The 21,602-nt window shown below is 38.5% G+C and overlaps 1 protein-coding gene across 8 annotated transcripts in view; it reads right to left on the bottom strand.

The window, feature by feature from the left end:
- The window catches only part of MAP3K4 (mitogen-activated protein kinase kinase kinase 4), a 74,898-nt gene that overhangs the window by 1,684 nt on the left and 51,612 nt on the right, over positions 1–21,602 (bottom strand). For 4 of the 8 annotated variants that reach the window (XM_049801634.1, XM_049801630.1, XM_049801631.1 and 1 more), the window contains 10 exons: positions 20,957–21,053; positions 19,955–20,071; positions 15,542–15,642; positions 14,315–14,395; positions 12,073–12,264; positions 11,303–11,373; positions 8,854–8,970; positions 7,168–7,327; positions 858–980; positions 204–310 (listed from right to left, as the gene is read on the bottom strand). In XM_049801634.1, coding sequence (XP_049657591.1) covers positions 204–310; positions 858–980; positions 7,168–7,327; positions 8,854–8,970; positions 11,303–11,373; positions 12,073–12,264; positions 14,315–14,395; positions 15,542–15,642; positions 19,955–20,071; positions 20,957–21,053 — 1,166 coding nt within the window. Of the gene's footprint in view, positions 1–203; positions 311–857; positions 981–6,156; positions 6,270–7,167; positions 7,328–8,853; positions 8,971–9,330; positions 9,484–11,302; positions 11,374–12,072; positions 12,265–14,314; positions 14,396–15,541; positions 15,643–19,954; positions 20,072–20,956; positions 21,054–21,602 lie in introns of those variants that run through there. The other 4 variants (XM_049801632.1, XM_049801633.1, XM_049801636.1 and 1 more) reach the window with 3 other exon arrangements.

The raw sequence follows: 21,602 nt of genomic DNA, 5'->3' as shown, positions 1-21,602 counted from the left end.
CAACAGGTAACAGCATTGCTGAGTGCAAGGTTTAGTGAGCAACTTGCTATCCAATAGCACATATATTTCTGTACCCCAGGAAATTAAAAGCCACCCCAGTACTTGCAGACTTCAGTGTGACAAATTGCTGAAAGTGGGACCAGAATTTGCAGAGAAACTGCTAAGAAAAGTTTGCAGTCATTCAGTACGTGAAACATCCCTACCTTGCCAGTGACCATCTCTATAACAACACAGCCCAGGCTCCAGATGTCTGCTGCACGTCCGTGCCCTTCTCCTTTAGCTCTAGTAATTACTTCTGGAGCCATGTATGCTTTGAAACAACACAGATGATGTCATCAGTTCATACAGCAGAAGAACAGTAAGTGATTAATTGGGCAAACCAAATGCTTTTTAATACATCTGTAATGAATTACCACTCAGCTTTTCTCGCTAAGTTTTGTCATTTGCTGGCTTCTTGTTCTTTGACACATTTGCAGCATAACTGTCTTTCAGTTTGAAAAAGAATAGTGAAAATGCTGGTACAGTGTATGCTTTCAGTTATTTTCATTTTTTAAAAATAGATTAAGCAGCTGTTCAGTAAGAACAGTACTGTTTCAGTAAGGCTGCAGAGAAAGATATAACCCCAGAAAACACAAGCTCCAGCATCTTTATATTTACTGAACAAATACAATATTATTTCTCGCGTTACATCATTCACTGATTGTTTTGACTTCTGGATGTGAAGTACATCTAACTAGCTAAGATAAAATCAAGTTTCCTTGAAACACATCATTTTACTCCAGCACAGACTTTGGCAAAGGTATCTATCTTCTTTTATGGTAATTAGACATGTATTTGCCTAGCACATGCTTCCTTACCTGCAGTCCCCAAAGTACTGTTCACTTCTCCAGGCATTGTCTGAGTGTTGTTCTTAAGTTTCACTGAGCAGCCAAAGTCTCCTAGTTTAATCAGTCCAGATGAGGTAAGAAAGATGTTCGCTCCTAGGAAACATAACAAAAAACAGTAACACTTGTTAAACGAGTGCTGAATTAAGGAATGAGGGCTTCTCAATATACTCTTGGAAGTTACACAGTAGAGAATAGCTGAATTCGCACTTAGATCTTTACCTGTGGATTAAGTGTGGAATATGATAGCATTAGAGATGTTCCCTGAAGGGTATATTACCATTAGCCAATAGGATTTTTGGTGGGTTTGTGTTAAATCTAAGTGTACTGGAAGTTGACAACAAGAAGTGTTCAAAACACAAAGCAGTACAGCAGGCAAACTCATCAGCTTCCCATACGTGCTTGTTACGAGAAATTACTCCTCCAGGAATTTATGAATTCCAATGCTTATCCTTGTGAGTGTTGCACTGCGAAAAAACACCTGTCCTCAAAGAGCTTCCTGGCAGAGGCCATTGCTGCGTACCTCCCACCAGCCATCTTTTCAATTCTGCTGAGTCAAGACAGATGATGTCATACAGCTGTGTTGTCACAGACAACTTGCAAAATGGAGCTTATAGCATTTTATTTCATGTACGACCAAATGCCCACTGCTATTGTACTCTACTTCCAAAAGAATTTCTGGAGGAGGGCTACTGTTAAAATAGCTGGCTACACTGCCAGTTTACGGTAGAAAACATCTCCCTAGCATAGCTGAAAATCTCCAAGGGGAATATGCAGTTGACTTCAAGTCACTTGCTCTCTGCAACACTGCAAAATAAGCCAAGTGGTTTTGATAACAAGTGGTTTTCTTTCATTCAATACCCTGCCAAAACACACGTTGACAGCCAACAGAAAACAGGTAGAGCAGAAGTAGCTCATTATTTATGTCAGGCTGAATCCTGGATTCTGCAAGTACCACAATGAAACCATAAGTAGGTTGCAAGAGTCACCTGGCAGAAACACAGCTTCAGCTGTGATCTCTCTTGAGGAAAGATTAATGCTTTGCACAGAACAAAACTGCCTGCCTGCTCTAGGAGTAGGCAAATGTTGGGGACTTTGTTACACATGGCCTTTTCCCATGTCACACAGAAGATTCTTTCAAAGATTGCTCATCCGAATACAACCTTCTGAAGTTTCTCACTTCTGTTCCACCTTGAACACAGGTCAGTGCAGGAATTCTTGGCTGCTCCTCCTTTGTGTTATGTTTTCTTAGTTAATGACTTTTTTCCAGTTAGTTTGACTGGGCATCCCCAAGGTATTAATGGAAAACAAAAAGAATCCTCAAAAAGCTCAAGTCAAAAAAAGGCAGTGCAGGTCAATGATGCCAAACCCCTGCCCAGTTCTCAAAGGACTTCTCTAACTACTATGAGAACGCTTGATAACTAAAGCAAGATTTATTTAGTCCAAGAGGTGTTGCGCAGAACTGCACTATAAAAGCAGGAGAGAAATCATTAACAGAAATAAATTCCAACCTTTAATTAGCGTAAGCCTTTTACAAGTTCTGAAAGAAGAATTGACTTTCAGTGAATACAACTCTTCTGCACATTGTGTCCGTAAGTTTTCCACTCCTGGCATTCAGGTGCCTGCATGTACTCGGGATCAGAATACTTTGGGTTCTGCAGTTTGCTATCAGAGGGACATACTTGTCCAGAGTCACCCTGCAGTCACAGGTACGTGTAACGGAGCTGGGTCAGCCATCCCTCAGCTCCTTGAATGAAAGAGAATCCAGAAACACACCAAAGCAGTACAAGAAGGCAGCTCGATGGGACACTAAATAAGAGCTATGCATTAGAAGAGTGACAGTTAATTCTATCAGCAACTTTTTCCTTTGAACTACTGCCTGCAGCTTTTCTTTTTCTAATGATTTTCAAGCAATTACTTGTTATATTTGAAAGTAGGTATGCTTAGCCCACACAAAGAGCTTAGGAAAAATGGCCATCACTAGCAAACCCTTTACAAGGATGTTTTGGAAACCTATGTTCCCGTTTCTCAAGAAAGCAACAAGCAAATTTCATGGAAGGCTACAAAGTGGTTTCTGATTACTGCAGTGGGTGGAAACCGGCAGAGCTGAAGTGCAACCATCTCCTGACTGAATCTAAAGCTATTGTGATAATTTGGTTTAATAGTTTGGTTCAGAATCTACTTAGAAGCCCTTTCAAACTAAAGTTTGTCCCTTTAAAAAGAAAGTAATGACAATTTAGTACCAAAGTTTCACTGCGAAGAAAGAGAGACCACTTGAAGACTCATGTTGCTGACACCTTCTGTCAGCTGAATAAGGCTTCCACTGATACGTTGTTTGCTGGAGCCTCTGTTTTGCAAGCTGCTTGGTCTCTGCTTCAGGGACCAAGACCAAACTCTAGGAGTCTTCAAAAAGGGTCTCCTTGTTAGAGGAAACCTGCACAGAATCCAGCAGGACCTGGGTAAGGGAACAGGAGACAAGGGCAGTACTTTGAGGGTGCTAGATGCTTTTTACCTTTGACAGTTAATGCTGCTAGGAATGTAACAAAATTCCTACTATATCCGCATGGTTAATAAGCAAAATAAAACTAGAGACTATGGCTAAAACAGCAAAAAGGCACAACATGCCCATCTGTTTCTTCTCTCCTCCTACACATACGCTATCAAAAGCATCTTCACTGGATGTACTTGGCAGAGGGAAGAGGTAGCACAGTTCTGCACAGCCCTACTGCCATTTATACCACAAGATCTTCTGGGCAGACTGCAAACAAAGAGCAAATGTCAAAAGCTGTACCTTTGCTAGAGAGAACTACAGCTATGACCCAAAGCATTTAAACTGGTTTCACGCCCTGTATCTCTGTGCCAAGTCAGCCCCGTATTAAGCACAGTGGAAACTGCGACAGCGCGATATTCCAAAGGTGCTGGTATAAATAATGCGAGTCCAAAGAGCAGTACCAAAAGCGCCGCTAAAGGCAGTGGCATAATTCCACAAAGAGGGGCAGCTCATAGACATTCCTCAGCCATTACTTAAGCAGTGCAACAGCCAAATTCAATTCAAGGAACAAGCAGGCCATATGCTACCCTTTGATAGGAAAAAAAAAAAAAATCAGCGTTAGCATCCTCTTTTACTTTAGAAAGTGTGACATGTGCCCGTAGTCTCCTGTTGAACAGCCTTCTGTCTCTTGTTGGACGGCCTTCCTTCCCCTCTGCTCACCATGAAGACATGAAGGCAGGAATAGCAGAAATTCCGAGAGAGCTATCAACAAAGTTAACAAGAGTTAACACTTTGATGAAGACTTCCTGGCCTTGAGCATCTCATTCACAGGTTTCTGATCTACTAAAGCTACAGATACAATCCCTTCATTTCCTGTATTCATTCTGAAAACGCAGTCCAAGCAGTCTTCAGGAATATGCCCTTCTCTCCCAGAGAGAAAGTACCAAGCATGAAATCAGTGATTAATTCTTGTCAATTCAGCACTTGCGAGACCATGCTTGGAGTGCTGTGTCTTGGGTTTGGGCTCCCCAGGACACGACAGACATTGACATACTGGACAAAACCCAGCAGAAGGGCATCAAGATGGTCAGAGGGCTGGTGCACACAAGGTACAAAGAGAGGCTCACAGATGGGTTTGTTTAGCTTGAAGAAGGGAAGACTGGAGGAGCGTGTGTGTGTGTAATTTATTGCTGTTTTCAGCTGTGTAATGGGAGGATATCAAGAAGATGGAAACAGGCGTTTTCCTCTTAGGCACACTATGAAAGGCTATGGAGCAATGGACACAAATAGCAACTTCTGCAAATTGCAGGGAGGTATCAGGAAAAAGTTTTTCACAGCAGGATAGGTCAGTCATTGGGACAGGAGCCCAGAGAAAAGGGAATCTCCGTCCCTGGAGATACTCATAACTCAACCGAACAAGATCCTCAGCAGTCTGATCTAATTTGACATTTGATCTGATACTGAGGTTGGCCCTGTTTTGAACAAAGACTCCCTTCAGCATTAAATATTCCATCTTTCTTGATCATTGAGCAGAACAGCTTCCTTGCAAAAAGTGAAGTAATTGTATCTGAGGAATCTGGGCTTAGCCACAGGGCTTAAAATCCAATACCCAGGACAGAGATTAAAAAAACCCAACAAACCTATCCCAGAAGATTTAATCACCTGCTACATATTAGACCAACTACTTTACACATTGATGCAGACTCATCAAAACGAGGGCAGCCAAGTGTAACAACCAATGGACACTACCCTCAGTTCACTCTCACAACCATGGGTTGAAAAAGGATTCAAGGCAGCTGTGTCTTGCTTCATCTTTTACATTCCTAGAACTGGATGCCATAACAGCATCCGAAGGACAACGGTGACACTAGTGGATGCTGCTAACCGGAAGACTCCATTTTTGAGCACAAGGTACTTGCGGACACCAACTGCAGGACATATATAAACAATTACTCTAAGAATTGGTTATCTGCTGCTGAAAGAAACAGATCCACAGTGATATTTAGCAAACTGGCCACGAGAGTGTGATCTGACAGCGAGATTTCCATAGGAAAGCAGTTTTAACAGCCTGAATGACACATTATCATTCTTCCCTATCAGAAAAATAAGAGTACATAAGAGCTAAAAGTAAAACCAGAGTTTTCTTTACTGCTGTTAGCCTGAAAACTTGGGGATGCAATGTTAGCATAAAAGGAGACAGAGAGCAAGAGACTTCCAATGTAACTTCAGGTATCCTTTTTAAAAATACTCTCTGTGGTCTATCTTCATATTCTGTCACTAAGTTTCACGAAGGTCTATACATAAATGTGTCTGCAGTGACCCTCTGTTTACAGCTGCTGTTATTCTCAAGGAACACCCCAATATTTGGTATGAGGAACCTGTTGCAACAGAAATGCCCTCGGATAACATAGCATTACAGTTCTGTTACGCAGCTCTTCTTACTTCACTGCATTTCCCTGACGAGAGGAAGACCTATTTGGAAACATATCCAGAAATCAGCAATGACATAGAGCAGCACAAAAGAAATCCCTGTCAGCCAGCCTTGGATTTTGATCACAACGAGCTTCCAGGAGAGTGTAATCCAGCTAAGCAGAACCTGGACATGGAATGATCAAGTGAAGGGCAAGGAGGGCACTGTGAAAAGCACGGAGGGAAATCCACAACTGGAGAGAAACCTTTGGTCAGGAAGGAGAACCAGAAAAGGCAAGATTGCTGGGGAATGGGAGTGAGGGAAAGTGTTTTCTAGGAAAAAAAAGCCAAAACTGACTCAAGAGTGGCCTACCTGGGTGGGAGGCCTCTGGATCGTAGATAGTTCTTTTCCCAAATGAGAAGCACGAGGCCAAAGGACCAAGAGCAACTGGGAACCTCCTACACTGCTGCGGTGATTCAAAACCCTGTGAGCAAGAGGGACATAGAAACCCAGCATCGTTGGGTTGCACTGCCTTGTCATAAAATGAGCATTTGCAGGGCATATTGTGTGCATTGTTTCCCCTACCTTCTGTTAAGTTTCTGCTATAGGTGAGCAAAGTATGCCAGACTAACAAAAACAAGATAACTAAACATGGAGGATGTTCTTGGAAGGTGCAGGAAAAGAAAAATGAATGTGAAATGCGGACTGACACTGGGTGCCTTAAGCAAATGCCAAAACCAACCCCCCTTCAGTTATTGTAGTTCCAGTCTGCTCATTTTGTAAGCAAAAGCTGAGAACCAGGCATGAGTAGATAAATGTATGGCAGAAAACCCCACTAGACAAGTAATTTTACCATACCCCTTTAACTTCTTTTAACAAGACTTTTATTACTATGTTTAATCAACCATTCATCTGAAATCCTAAAACTCTTCTGGAAAATGGGAATCACAAGGAAAAGTTCTGATGAACAACTCTAACACTTTATACTGCTTGTCAGCTCCCAGAAAACACCACTGTTTCTTGCATAGATGAGAAGAAAAACAGCATTACATAACTCAGTGTATTAGTACTAGAAATAAAAGGACCAAAATTTGAGTTTGGATGAATCCCCAACAATCTTAACCTCTACAGAAACTATATAAATCATGGGCAGAACTTACGAGTTTGCAGTGCCAACTGTGAACGTTTTTTATGTTCTGCACTGAAAAAGGAGCACATAACTAGCCAATAACTTGTAAATTGAAAAATGAGTGGAAGGCTTTGTACACTTAATGGCTGTAGAGATAATGTGCACTAAATCTGCAAATACGTCCCCCATCATTCCCCCCCCCCCCCCCCATCTACAACACTGAAACAACATTACCTCTTATGGTTAACGTTACCTTTAATGTCTCGATGAACAATACCATGTTCATGTAGTACATTGATAGCAATCGTGATTTGCTTTGAGTAGAGCCTAATGACATGCTCCTGAAGGCCCAGTTTTGATACCTCCTCCAGAGTGCCCTCATCACAGTACTCCATGAAGATGTACATTTCTTCCTGTTGTGGGAACCAAACCAGATTTCATTGGGTTTTGTTGTTTTGGGTTTTTTTTATTTTTCTTGGTTTTTTTAAACACTGAATTAGGATCAATTTTCCTTCCATCCTTCACTGTTTGTATAAAGAGTAATGGAAATACCATGTAATGTTGTAATGGAAGTACCTCTTGCCGTGGAATATCTAATAAATCATCTCTTCAGAACTCTATGCTCTTGGGAATGCTTCAATATAATATATTCTATTGCACAGCTATGGAAAAATTTCTGCCACATGTCTATCTGCATCATTTCTATGTAACTGATACTATTTGGTGGTATAAAATATGTTAGTTTGGCATCAACCAAAAAGCACTTTGGAAATCTTGTAGGTTTATTATGCAGAAAGACAAAAAGATCCTTTGCATATTTAGAAAAAAGGCAAAATGATGGTTTGGGCTTGTGGTGGTTGGTTTTTTTCCCTCTCTCCTAGTTCCTGCAATATCATGTGTTGATTTCTTGGGGAGGGCAAGTTTTTTGTTGTTGTCTGTGGCTTGAACAAGCATGCCAACTCTAACTCACTTTAAGGAAAAGTTAGGTTCTTGTTCCCTTTCTCTGTCTCCAAGCCCAGCCAATTTCAGCCAGACTTAATTAATACAAAAAGATGGCAAAGACACTAAGCTCTTAGAACTAGCTGAGAAACCACTGATACAGGGGCACAGACATCCAAAGTTGTGTCCCCAAGTAAATAAATGCAGACAGAAAGCAGCCTTTGTCCCCTTTTAAACCAGCAATGGGTCAGCAAATCAACCCATTCATACTGAGCAAATCAGTCAAAACCACACATCACTTTCCAGCCAGACACCAGGCGTCCTGTTCCCTACCCACCTCACTGAGTAGAGATACATGAAGGACCTGAGACTCACAGGGGAAGGTTGGAAGGGCACGTGGGAAGCAGAGAGTAATAAAAAGTAGGGTATCTCAGCATGCAACGCTGCAATCCAGCTCCGTAAGAAAACCAGACTTCATTAGTTCTTCTGCTCAAGCAAGAAAACTCGTTTTTCCTTCTGAAGAGATGCTAGCTGAACTTCAGAAGATCTGCTTCCTTAAGACACTTGTCTGGCATCAGAATTTAAACACCAGCACAAAATTTTTTCAGGAATCAACAAGATACTGGTACAACTTTTTTCTGCTACCAGTGAAGGGTTTTAGGCTGTTGAGTCTTTACCTACATGCAGAAGTTAGCATACTGTATATGACATAGCTTGCTTTTAGAGCAGTTAGACAGAGTAGCATTATGGAATAGTTCCAGCATGACTCACTGTTCACTTATTGTGAACCTTCTCTGTTTATGTGCCAGTTCCAAAAAATTTCTCCAAACTCTGTTTCAGAGACCTCAACCTTCAGAGGAAGACAGACACACTGCAATTCACAGAGATATCCAGACAATAAAACTGAACTAGAAAGTTCTCAAGTAAAACCTCCATGATCCAAAGCTTAAAATTTTCTCTCTGCCCTATAAAAAAGCCGCAATAATTTATGTTTTCTTACCCTATGGAGCTCCACACCAAAATAACGAACAAGATTAGGGTGTTTGATGCCTTCAAAAATCTTCAGTTCATCAGCTGTTTCTTTGATGGTTTTGTGATCATTAGGTTGAAATCTTATCTGCAAGAAAGATTTTTCATTATTTTGCCACTATTTCAAATTACTAAGGAACAAAAAACACCCCCTAAAAACAATCCCCAAAACCCCACAATCCAAAAAACCCATCCTAAACACAAACACAAACCAAGAAAACAGCTAAAAAGCTATATTTTTTAAAAAACAGCATCATCACACAAAAAGCCCCAAAATACCACCCCACCATCCCCAAACTTAAACAAAGAAGAACATCAAACTATTTTTTGAAAATTACATACAAATATGATGATTTATAAACTTCTTAAGAGCAAAATGCTGTTACTTAAATGTATAAATACACACATGTATGCACATATATATATATATCTCTTCTGAGCTTGCCTTCTAGCTTAAACGTGGTAGATAGACACAGTACAAGAGAATCTGAAAGTAACATCAGTGAGAGCTATCATTCAAGAAAGACTAGTTGCCAGGTACTTCATCAACGGAGATTCTAAGGGATTTCTTTGAGGGGTTTCTTCATTGAGAATGAGGCAGCTGCAAGGAAAAGGTGTGGCATGGAACAAATACAATCATAAAGGTTTTGATGAAGGAAACAGGTTTTCATTAGTTCTCCTACAATATGTTGTGACGGATTTTTCAAGGAAGAAAAAAATACCAAGTCTTCTGAAAAACTGATTTAAAGCTTCTATTCACACAAGGATAAGCAAAATGCATAGCAAATTATGCAAGATGTGATTTTTACCCTATTGGTAGAAAGCAGAAATTTAATTAATTGAGTACAGGACAACTGCTAGAGAAATAAATGCACATGTTCTACTTTTGGTTGCTAGGACGTTCTGATTGGTTTTGTTCTGTATAACAATTCCAGCATACAGTTAGTACTCAAACAGCGGTAAAATTAAATACATGGAGATTACAAAAAGGTGACAAATGACATCCAAGTGTTTTATGTATTTCCTATCACTTCAAAGTTGCAATACTATGTATTTGTAGTAAAGCTCGTCCGTTACAATTTGTAGAGGTTTTAACGACACTGTGGTTAAGGCAGTGAAGTCTGAAGAAATCTCAGGGGGCATGGGGAATGCAATGTTTTTAACCAGTTTAAAAATAAATAAAGAAGTCTTCTCCCAAGGTACTCTTAAGGAACTCCAGAAAAGCCTTTTATTTGGAAGATGCACTTTGCATTTAAGCCCACAGTGGGGAGGCAGGGAATGTTTCTTGATGAAATAATTCTGGAAGTTAAAAATACTACAGGTAAAGGCAGCATACTGTTTATTTAGCCTACTAGTGTAATGTCTGTCAAACAAGGTCCATTTCACTTATTTGAACTTCTGCTAAAGAGCACACACATGCTAATCTGTAAAAAGGACCTGCATCCAGAAAGCAAGTTTGAATTCCAGAAACAGAGAGTGCTACTGATGGGGGGAATAATGTTATTTCATCAGGAGAAAACAAAAAAAAACCCACCCAAAACCCAAAAACACACAAACACAACAACAACAAAATTTCAAGTGTTGGTATTAGTTAGTCAGTGAATGAGTACAGTACAAGAAGTTATGTACAAGCCTAGTCTTGCTTTTCCACACCTTTGAGATCACATACTTATTGTGTGTGTGGAAGAACTGGCTCATAAAATGTAACTGCTCTAGCATCAAATGGCTGGCATGGTAACTGTTGTGAACAGTTGATGCTTGCAGTTGCCTGAAGACGTAGAAATGCAATAAAACTAAGCAATAAAAATATTTTAAAAAACAAGGTGCTGTAGGGAAAATGGATCTCTACGCCTACACAGCTTTACTTACTTCTATCCTGAAAATCAAATTTTCTGTACCCACCAGGTTAGTCAACAGTTTTGTGACTCAGCCTAGCTCACTTAAACTACAGGCGAAGCTGAAAAACATCTGATGTGACACTTCCTATCTTTTTATCTAAGGAATGAAGAAAAAAAAAGGAATAAAATGTGAGATGAAATACTGCAAAGTAAAATGTAAGTTTGGGTACAGTCTTCACTAATCAGAAAACTCTTTCCAAAATAATTTAAGATCTCTGAATGGGAGTTCACACATATTAAGCAAGCATTCATTAAGTTCAGAAAACCCCTATGAGATTAGTAAAAAAACATCATCCATTTTACATACATTTAAACCAAAAGTTGTAAACTGAAAAGAAAAAGCTTAAGCAACTTAAGGAGGAACAGCAGATGTGGCTACATGAATAAGCAATTTGTCTTCCCATCCTTTCACAGTAGTAGCTAACAACTGTTCAGAAATCCTCAATGCCTGCTAAGTCATGCACATTCCTTTCGGAAAAAAAAACCAAGGGCAGCAGTGATTCTTGTATACAGAGTACTCACTTCCTTCATAGCCATCAGCTCTCCAGTGTCAACACTGATACAGGTATAGACCTTCCCATACTGGCCTTCACCTGCAGAATTAAAATCAAATAAGAATAATTAATTACACCACATTCAATAAGCAACATGTACATCAACTGCAATAAGAAAACATCACTGAAAACTGAGCTTGCCAAGGTCATTTACCTTTATTTTCAAAATTTCAGGTAGCTTTTAACCTGTAACACTTAATAGTACATTCATAGTCCTGAATTCAAGCTGACTAAAAGTAGAAACATTACAGTAACAGGCTGACCTGAAAGAAAACTTCTCATGAATATGAGGATTTTCCCCACAAATCCCAAACCAGAGAGGAAACAATGACCATATGGGGGAAACGATGATCATATTGGGGAAACAAGAATATTGGTGAATTAAACAAAACCCAAAGTTTGTGCTCATTTCTATTCATATTTCTGGTTCTTCCAAAAGCAGAACTCATCAAACATTTTATAGGGTTAAACACATGCAGGAATCACAGGATCATACCTAAGTAATTGTCCTAACCAAAATCTTCTCCTCCTTTGTTTCTTGTTATTTGACAAGTGAAAACTTCACTGAAGTTCTACATAAAGGAAATCCTAGCTTCAATAGAATTTTGTATTTTAACATTCTGATTTTGGTAAAGCTACCTATGCAGAGACCCAAAATTTCAAAAGATAGTCTTAGATTTCCTTAAAAACACTAAGCTTGGTATTTCAGCCTGGTAAATGAAGGTATAATGAACGTACCAATTTTGTTTCCTCTCTGCCACTTGAAAGTCACTTTTCTCAAACCTACATGCATGACATTATCATAAGATTTCGGTGTGTCACAAACTTGGCCAATGATGTTCTTCCTCCTCATCTCTCTGTATCTCCTTTCTTCAAACAACTGAACAGACTTTTGAACAGCTTCAATCGGTGCTTGCTTGGAAGCAGTGTCTAAAAAGAGTGATGAACAATTTCCTTGATTGAGAAATATTCGCTGTGTTTATATTTTGTTACCTTTTGATATCACGTGAAGTGACTTGAGTTAAAGACAACTATTTTGTGAGTCTAATTTAAGATGTAGGAAAAGAATAAAACATTTTAACAACCACATATGAAACTATCACTTATTAATCACATATGAAACTAAAGTAAAATGAGAATACAAGTACTTTTCTAATCGATCTCTTTCTTGATTCAAGGAATTTAAATGTATGAAATGCAATGCGCTTGTTTGCATTTGGCCTGTAACTAACCACCGATAGTGGAAGTATGTTAGGGCCATTAAGAGCACCAAGGAAAGGAGGACAGGTAAGGTTTTGCTCTACAGAGATATGAGAGGTTGCTTGGAAAATTCACAGCATCTGTTATTTCAAAGATTTAGAGGTATTAGATAACTCCAGCTTTCAAGTCTTATCACAAAAAAGAATCCTACTGAGGCCAGGAGAAATCTCATGGTGGCATTAATTTATCCCCTCCTTGTAAAACACAAAAATTTTATACTGTCTGTCAACAGTGACAGGTAGTCTAACCCGTTTTTAACAACCTCCAAAAGCTGGAGATACTGATACTCCCAAATGATACAATCTACTGCCCACCTATAATTAATACCACTTCATCTACACTAAATCTGCCTTGCTGTAGTTTTAAACCAAAATCTTTGTCTTATTCACAGTGGACAGTAAGACCAGTTCCCACTTGTCCTGGTTTCAGCTGGGATAGAGTTAACAGTCTTTCTAGTAGCTGGTGCAGTGCTATGTTTTGAGTTCAGTATGCGAAGAATGTTAATAACACTGATGTTTTCAGTTGTTGCTCAGTAGGGTTTAGACTATAGTCAAGGATTTTTCAGCTTCTCATGCCCAGCCAGGGCACAAGAAGTTGGCACAGGACACAGCCAGTGCACCTGACCCAAACTGGCCAACGGTGTATTCCATACCATGGGATGTCACATCTAGTGTAGGAACTGGGAGGAATGGGGGCGGGGGATCGCCACTTGGGGACTAGCTTGCATCATTTGTACATTCCAATCGTTTTATTATTGCTGTTGTCATTTTATTAGTGTTATCATTATTAGTTTCTTCTTTTCTGCTCTATTAAACCGTTCTTATCTCAACCCACAAGTTTTACTTCTTTTCCCGATTTTCTCCCTCATCCCACTGGGGGGGGGGGGGGGGGGGCAGTGAGTGAGCGGCGGCATAGTGCTTAGTTGCTGGCTGGGGTTAAACCACAACACCACTGTAGTAGTCTTCTACTAATTTTCAAGTTTTCCCTCATTCTTCTTTTCTAGTTCAAACAAACTCAATTCCTTCAGTGTTTATGTTCCAAACAGAAAATAAGTCTTCTAAATTTCAGAAAAAAATTTTGCTGTTTTTCCTGTGTTCTGAGCCACATGAGAGACCAGTTTTTATGTGACAGAAAACTTTTTCCTAATGCTTCATGAGGTTCCACCCTGCCAGAATGTATGCAAGCAAGCTACGCTTATCTATCTGTACAATATAGGAGTCTCAGAAGTAACCAAGTTACTTTAAGTTTCATGAAATAAAGCAGCAGGACAGAGAGGAAGGGCCCCATAACAGCCTTGAATTTGGGAAACAGTGTAGGATTACATGCTGTTAGACACCCAAAATAAGAAAATCCCATGCTGGGGAGAGAGCTTAGGAAGTGAGGAAGTGCTTCCTAGTGTCATGCAATTCATAATTGGGCACTGAATAGGGACAGCAAACGTTCTGCAATTCCTATAGTAATGAATGTACTCATTTTGTAGAATGCTGCTAGTATCTTTCAGAAACTGAAAAGATGTAACTTTTATGAAGTTTAATTACTCCTACCTCAGAGAGTACACCTTGTGATTTTGTTAGCAGTATCTTCTATCTGCAATCAGGATTTTATTTTTTCCCCTTCCTGTGTACAAAGCTGTGGAAACCTCTTCACAATCAGCATTAAGAATCAACCTTTTAGCACTAGTTTAATAGATCTTACATTATAGTGACTCCTAAACACCTACCTTTGGTCTGGTTGATTAAAGTTCTGAGCTCCCAACTGCGCCGGGATGAGCCACTTGAATCTCCTTTTGGATACGATGGTTCTAGAGAAATAATACTGTGAGCATAAAAGTGGCTTTCTCTCATATTAAGGATTATGCCACTATATTCAGCAGAAACTGAGATCTTACATATCAGGACTAATACGCCCTATAAGTATATGAGACAACCATATAGCAGTGGATGCTCTTGAATTAAAAGATGACTTATCTTTAGAAAACAAATTATGAAAGCTATTCTGAAATAGGATTTAATTTATATGGGAACAGAGATTTCCTTCCACAATTGAGGAAAGCACTTCAAGTCAGGGCACTCAGAATCAAATATGTAAGAAATCTGTAGGAAAACAATCTCCTAAGGTTCCTTAGAAAAAGACCTGTATTCATTCCAACCTAAATCTGTTTCCCATTCATACAGATACATAAAAAAGGGCGTAAGCACAAGGCAGACAATATTTTCAACAGCTGCTTAATAAAAAAAACAAACCAAAACCATCCCACACACTCCTTAGTATAAATTTTTAAGGCATTTCTTTCTTCGAAATCGACTTCACTTTGCAGGATGACCACAGTATCAACTCTACTTCACTTGGTATTTTGTATTTCTTTTTAATTTGCACGGAACACACTATCTTAACAATCAATGTTGCAAGGTGTTTATTGTAATAAATACCACATAAAGAGGGGCTGGGGAAACCTGAAGGAGGAGCCCTGATCAGGGCATCAAGTCACATACCCTATCCCTTCTTCCAGGATTCAAGTAACAGCAAGTATTTGTAAGATGAATACTGCACTGGTAGTTAAAAAACAGGATAGAAAACTCTTCACTGTCCTGATGGGCCCAGTTTATATCTCATTAACAGCATTTAGAAATTTACTATTGAATAGGGTATGTAAATTCAGCAATCATGTCACTCATTTCATTTATAACACTGTAACTTAGTAAGACACCAGGAAATTCCTTCAGGTACAATTCAGAAACAGTATGAAAGGCAAGAGAATAGTGGGTATGTCTGAAAATAGAAGAACTTTCTCTGACGATATAAGCCTAAAACTTAAAAATCTAAGATCTTTGAATGGGAAAAGGTGAAAAAAATTTTGGAAAGAGTAAGAACTGGGAACAGAGAGATATATGTTAATGACATAAATCATCTGCACATCCAGGTCACAATCTGTTACTGTGACAATCACCTTCTCGCTCTTCAGTGGGACTGGAGTGACGACTAAGGGATCTGAACTGCAACTCAGCTGCTATTGAAGCCAATCGATCATTTTCAGGGACACTGGAACCCCTGTTAAAAAGAGCCATTGTACTAATTAACTTAGCATTGCACTAGATAACTACTAGTGACAATTTAAGTGCAGTTTTAAAGAGAAAGAACCTCTGAAGCCTGGGACATGAACCATGAAAGTAACATGAAAGAAAAACTGAAGAAAAACTGACGCCAAGAGGCAAACTGAAAATCCTTTCTGTGGTATTTTTCCCCCAAATGAAGACTTTTTACAAAATTTTAGTTATGCCACTCCATGAAAAACCCTAAGCTTCAAAAGCATAAACAACTTGAAACTCTTACTTGTCCATAACAGAATCCAATTTAATGACTTGTAACATACTACTAAGGCAGCTGCTGCAGGATGCAGCTGGTGCCAGGTTTGGATATACAATCAGAAGTGATTCAGCTGGGTGATAATGTGAGCCACATTATCAGATGGAGGGTGGTAACTGAATTCATATGCTCCTAGTGAGCTGCAAATACAGTCATAGTCCATAGTCATTAAGTCAAAACTAGCAGGAAGAGCCACAAGCCAGCTGACAGGAAGGACAGTGTTAAATGACAGCAGCTTGACTGCTTGGAGGCCCTCTACCAGACAGCACAGCGTAAATACCTCAGATTAAGACCCAGATGAATAAACACGCTGAACAGAAAGGGGAACAATACTGACAGAAATGAGCCTTAAATCCTTAAATCTTCAGGCACCTTTCCCCACCCCAAGACTTTGATCAATCCACCCAGATTTTAGAGCCATAAACTCCTCATGGCAGTCTTTCTACAATAACTCCCTTTTGGAAAAGGCTCCCTTTCAATTTTTAAAGCATGGTGGGGAAGAGCTGTGACTGATGCCTCCTTTGACATAATGCTTTAGGAGTATGAGCCAAACATTACTGGAAAGCAGGGAACATTGTCAAATCCTTCACTGAAAGCTAACAACTACAAAAATATGAAATATACTTTGCAGCACAAAGTGCACACACCTATGAGAGTACTTCCCTACAGCCCTAAAGTTGCTTCTGAATTGTATCTAATTATTACCTAATACCAGTATTTTTTTTTTAAAAAAAAAAAAAGGAAAGAAAAAAAAAAAAAGACACACACACCCAAAAAAAAAGACACGATCTTCACAATCTTAAGAACAGAAGTCAAAACCCAAGACACCATATTCCCATGCAAACGTTCTCAATACGATCTTTGCTTTGGAATCCCTACTACTGCCAACTAGACCTTTTTAAGTTTGAGAAGGAACTGAAACTCAACTAGTGAAAATCCTCAGTACTCTTCAGGAAGTTGAGATTTTAATCAGCAAGAAGGCTGAAGTTATTCTCCGCACACACAGAGCAACAATTCTAGGTGCACAAAGAGCTTAAAAACAAGCAAAGCTAAACTACCTCTAAAATGAGGCAGTAGCTGAACAGAGGACCTTAAGAATCATAGCTTTGAACGCAGGTGTCTAAAATCCATTTCAGGCATGTCTTAGCCACACAGATCTTTTATTGTTTGTGTCCAGAAAGACTGTATGCATGTTATTAGGCAAAGAAAAACAGCAAAAGAGAAGACGACTTGCTAAATTTCTACTCCAGTCCTGGGTAAATATAAAATGATGAATAATAATTCCAGCTAGCTTAGAAATTAAAACATTTATAAAGGTCATTAGTATGAACATAGTGTAAATGTATAACCATCAGAAAGCTCAATGTAAACAACCAGGCACTGCTGCTTTGGATTTTACTTTCAAGTTATATTAAAATGATTTTTTTTTCTTCCCAAAAGAAAAACTTCAGTAGAACTATGGTGGCATTTGTGCACTACGCACTGCCTAGTACAATTAATTTATCAAGTTCCTACATTAAATTCTTTACAGGTATTTAATGCCTACAATCATGCAATAAATGTCTAAAGAGTTTCTGGAAAGCGTACAAAGTTTCTGTTTTTGTGCTATTCCAGCAGCTGGACCCCATGCTTCTTGCATACAAAACCACAAAACACTTTCTTGATCCAACAGATTCCATTTCTCTTTTGGAGCACAAATAAATGACATCCATAATTAAGACTGCAATGTGTTAAAGTTTGCAAGTTTCTTTTAACTATATTTAAAACCAGAAATTCACTAAAAATATATTACATTGCAATATTTTGCCTTCCTCAATAAACAAAACCCTTAAAAAACCCCAACAGCCTCCAAAAATCTGTCTCTGCTTTAATAATTTTTTTCTTCAAATTCTTCCTAGGTAATACAGGGGGTTAAACGATGCTACTTAAAAATCCAGGCAGTGCATAAAAAAACCACCTAATCATAGGGTATTCTATTAACAACCATCAGAAAAGTAAAAACTGAGAGCTCTAAGAAAAATACAAGTCTTTGAAAAACAGGCCTTACCAATTTGACTAAAATGCTGCATTGACATCAACGTTCATGTTACAATCCATGAAAGTATTACATGCTTGACTGCAACTAAGAAGTAGAATTCTCAGCTTTCTTCCTAATGACTATCTTCTTGAACTAGAAGAAACTGTCAAAATGCCAACCTTCACACATTGACCAATATTTGAGTAGGACATACATGCAGAAAACCTTAAAAGAATATACCACTGTATTCCAGTCTGTCAAATTATAAATCTGACAGTTGCATTGAGTGGTATAAATCACAACAAAGCGTACAAGTATTAAAAACTAGCCTTCCATCTCACTCTCAAAAAATTGACTAACTTCAAAGATATGCCTTGGCTCAAAGTGCTGTACATATTCTACAAAAAAATCCCCTTCATATGTTGTGTGAAGACTAATTATCAAATAAAAAAGTTCTGCATTTTCAAAATCATAAATACTAATTAACCATCACCCTGTCAGCTTATAAAGCTGCTAGAACCTCTCAGTGAAAATTCTCTAGAATGTTACTTAGTTGAAAAAGGCTTTTCAAGTTCCTAGTGCTGCAGACTACTGCCTACTCTGTCTTTTTCAACAGGAGGCTTAAAACAGAAGCATGAAAGATATATAATAAATACACGTAGTTTGAATGACAAAAATTCAGGATGTATTTTCAACCAAAAAAAACCAGGCCAGACTCACAAGCTGTACATCTAGAGGCTACTGTAGGGTGCAAGTCACATCTTATCATAAAAATAAACTGAAAAGAACTGCAGGAAAGATTTTTATATAAAAAGTGGCAACTTACTTCCCTCTTAACGCATGCTTCTGCTGTGCATCTGGTAACAAATCTACAAACCATGATGGTTTGCTGGCTAACAACTGAAAATTATTTATTAAAAAAATAAATTATTCATAATCAAGTCATATCTAAGTTTAGTTTGGTCACCATCAATCTGTCGTTCCTTCACTACCTGTTCTTTCTTTTCTCTACAGCTGTGTGATACAGTCAGATCATGTGTCTCCATTCATACGAATCTCTTGCACAAGACAGCTTTTGGTACTCCGCAGTAGAAATGAGAATCCAAAAAGCTATTTATAAACCCTAAGATAATATCACTGTGTGAATAGTAGGATTTTTACAGTTTGGGGTGTGTGTGTGTGTGTGTGTGTGTGCGGGGAGGAGAGTAAGTTTAGAGAACCTGGGAGACATGTCAATGGTCTGACTGTAGCATGGGAAGAAAGAACCCAACAGTCTGAAATACAATGGCCAAATCGGAAGCCAAACAGCAAGAAAGATACTAACATAGGTCTGCCAAAAAATTCACTTGTGACCTCAGCAAACAGATGATACAGATATGGTTTCTGTTACACATCCTGATAAGGAATACAGGAATGGTTTCTTTCATATTAAGTTTATTCTGCACAACCCTAAGAAGCCAAAGATGTAGCAAGAAATAAAAAAACCCTCCTGAAGTCTTATGTGTTTAATTTTGTGTTTGCCTCTATATAGTATTTCAAAATATATATGGCAGTCAATAACAATAAAAAAACCTGTTAGCTAACATAAAAAAAAAAATTAAATCCTCGGGCTTGTTTGCATGTTACAGTCATCTTTGTGCAAAGTGTTAGTTATCAATACTAATTGTTTAGTAAAGTTATATCAATGAACTGACTGGCATACGTTAACTTCATGGACATTTTTATTGAGCAAATTTGTAATCTACATCAGAACTGCATGCTTTAACTACCATACTGTTCAGACCTTTTAAATCTGAAAGCAGTCTTAATCATCTAAGACCTAAGATTTTGCTCAAGTCAAACATGAATGACAGAGCCAGTGGAAGACATGATGGGACAGCAAAGCACGGTGCAAATGATCTACTAGGATACAAGTACGCAGAAACAGTTATATGGGTGATGTAAGTAGAATGAGGCTGCTACGTCATGGAGTGGAGCTACCTGGTATCATTTGCACTGCTGACAGGTTTGGGTTGAGCTGAGTCGCTACCGACGGGAGCGGGGCGACTGACAGCAACGCTGCAATGGTTCCGTGCATCACAAGGGACACTCCGTGTGCTGTGGCAAGAAAAAAAACTTAGGAAACAATTTTTAAAAAGTATGGATTTGAAAGTTTATTTTAAAAATAAAATTTTGCGGTGTGCATAATGAGGCCTGATTTTAAAAGTTTTTCAAGTATATAAAGAGTTTTATGTGGAATAATTCTGTGTCTCAGAAGCTTCAGGGCTGTCAATACGTACAATAATAATCTTCAAAATAAAAATCTCCAAATCTTTAGAATAGTACTAGTTTCTGCCAACAGCTAAGCAACTTCAAAAAAAAAAAATAATTCAAGTGTAAAGTTTGACACTGTGCTGATCTTCTTGAAAAATAAGGCCCTCTGTGTAAAAATACCTATGGCAAAGTTCATTTTGAAATTTTTAAAAAATATTTTAGCATTAATTCTCGTGTCAACTCTTTCAAAGGGGAGCAAACCCATCCATTGTTTTAAGCCTCTTCACAGCAGGTTGGTAATGATGCAGAAATGCCACCATATTCCAGAATCCTACATTTTTAAGTCTTATCTATGCTAAACTACAGAAAGCACTGTCACAGGCAAGTAAGCAGACATTCAAAGTGGGGAAGGAAATAAAAGTCTTGCTAATGAGCAGTTTTCACTGCATTAAGGCTTGTTACAGTGAGACATTGTTCTCAGGAAAGAAAAAGGGTGTAAGAATGACTTCAAAGTGAGAAAGCATGCACCAATAACAACCGTAAAATAAAGGGGGGGTGAAAGAGAAACCATAGTCCTTAAAAGCATCTCAATAAAATTCAGATCGCTAACATGCAATTTTTGCTACCTGCTTTGCCCTCAACAGGAAAGAAAAGGTGTTCTACTCACTGACAGTCAGTATAGCCAAGAGAGGATAAACCAGTTTAGAACTCTGTAATAATGCTAAATACCTGAAGCCTTCAGGCGTGGGGATGATAAGATGAGGATTTGGTGGATCACTATGGCACCTAGGTACTTTTACAGGACGGGGACTGTTTCGATGAATAGCTGCAAACATAAAAAGGTAGCACGTTTACTCAGACGTCAGAAAAACTCTGTTAGGGCCATTTCAGAACACAAAAATAAAACGAATTCCTATTTTACAGTGTTAAGTGTGAACTGGCACATATTTTCTTATCCTTTAAGAAAAATAAAAATTATTCCAATTTTAAATAAATCAATCGTATGTATTAATATTATTCATGTTATTTTATCATGGAACTCATCTGTAAAATAATGAAAATTCTCCAGAGAATTAAAAACTAGCAATTAGAAGATGTAGTTTCAGTGAAGTAAGTACACATCTTCATTATTTCAACTTCACAGATTAAAGATGATTTGTTATCTTATTGCAAAATAACAAACCAAATAATAATTAAAAAGCAAACAGCGTTACCATGTTCCTTTTGCATTACAATTAGTTTTCTCAGCCAATAACAGAAAACAAAATGAGCTGGGGAAAAAACTCATATATGACAGTTTTACCCATGCTAATGCCCCCCATGATAGTCTGCCCTTAGAAGTGGTACAAAGGGACAGGGTCAAACCTAAAGGAGC

Source organism: Accipiter gentilis, chromosome 5 (assembly GCF_929443795.1).
Source record: "Accipiter gentilis chromosome 5, bAccGen1.1, whole genome shotgun sequence".
Taxonomy (NCBI): Eukaryota; Metazoa; Chordata; class Aves; order Accipitriformes; family Accipitridae; genus Astur; species Astur gentilis.
This window is presented reverse-complemented; position numbering and strand designations above follow the sequence as displayed.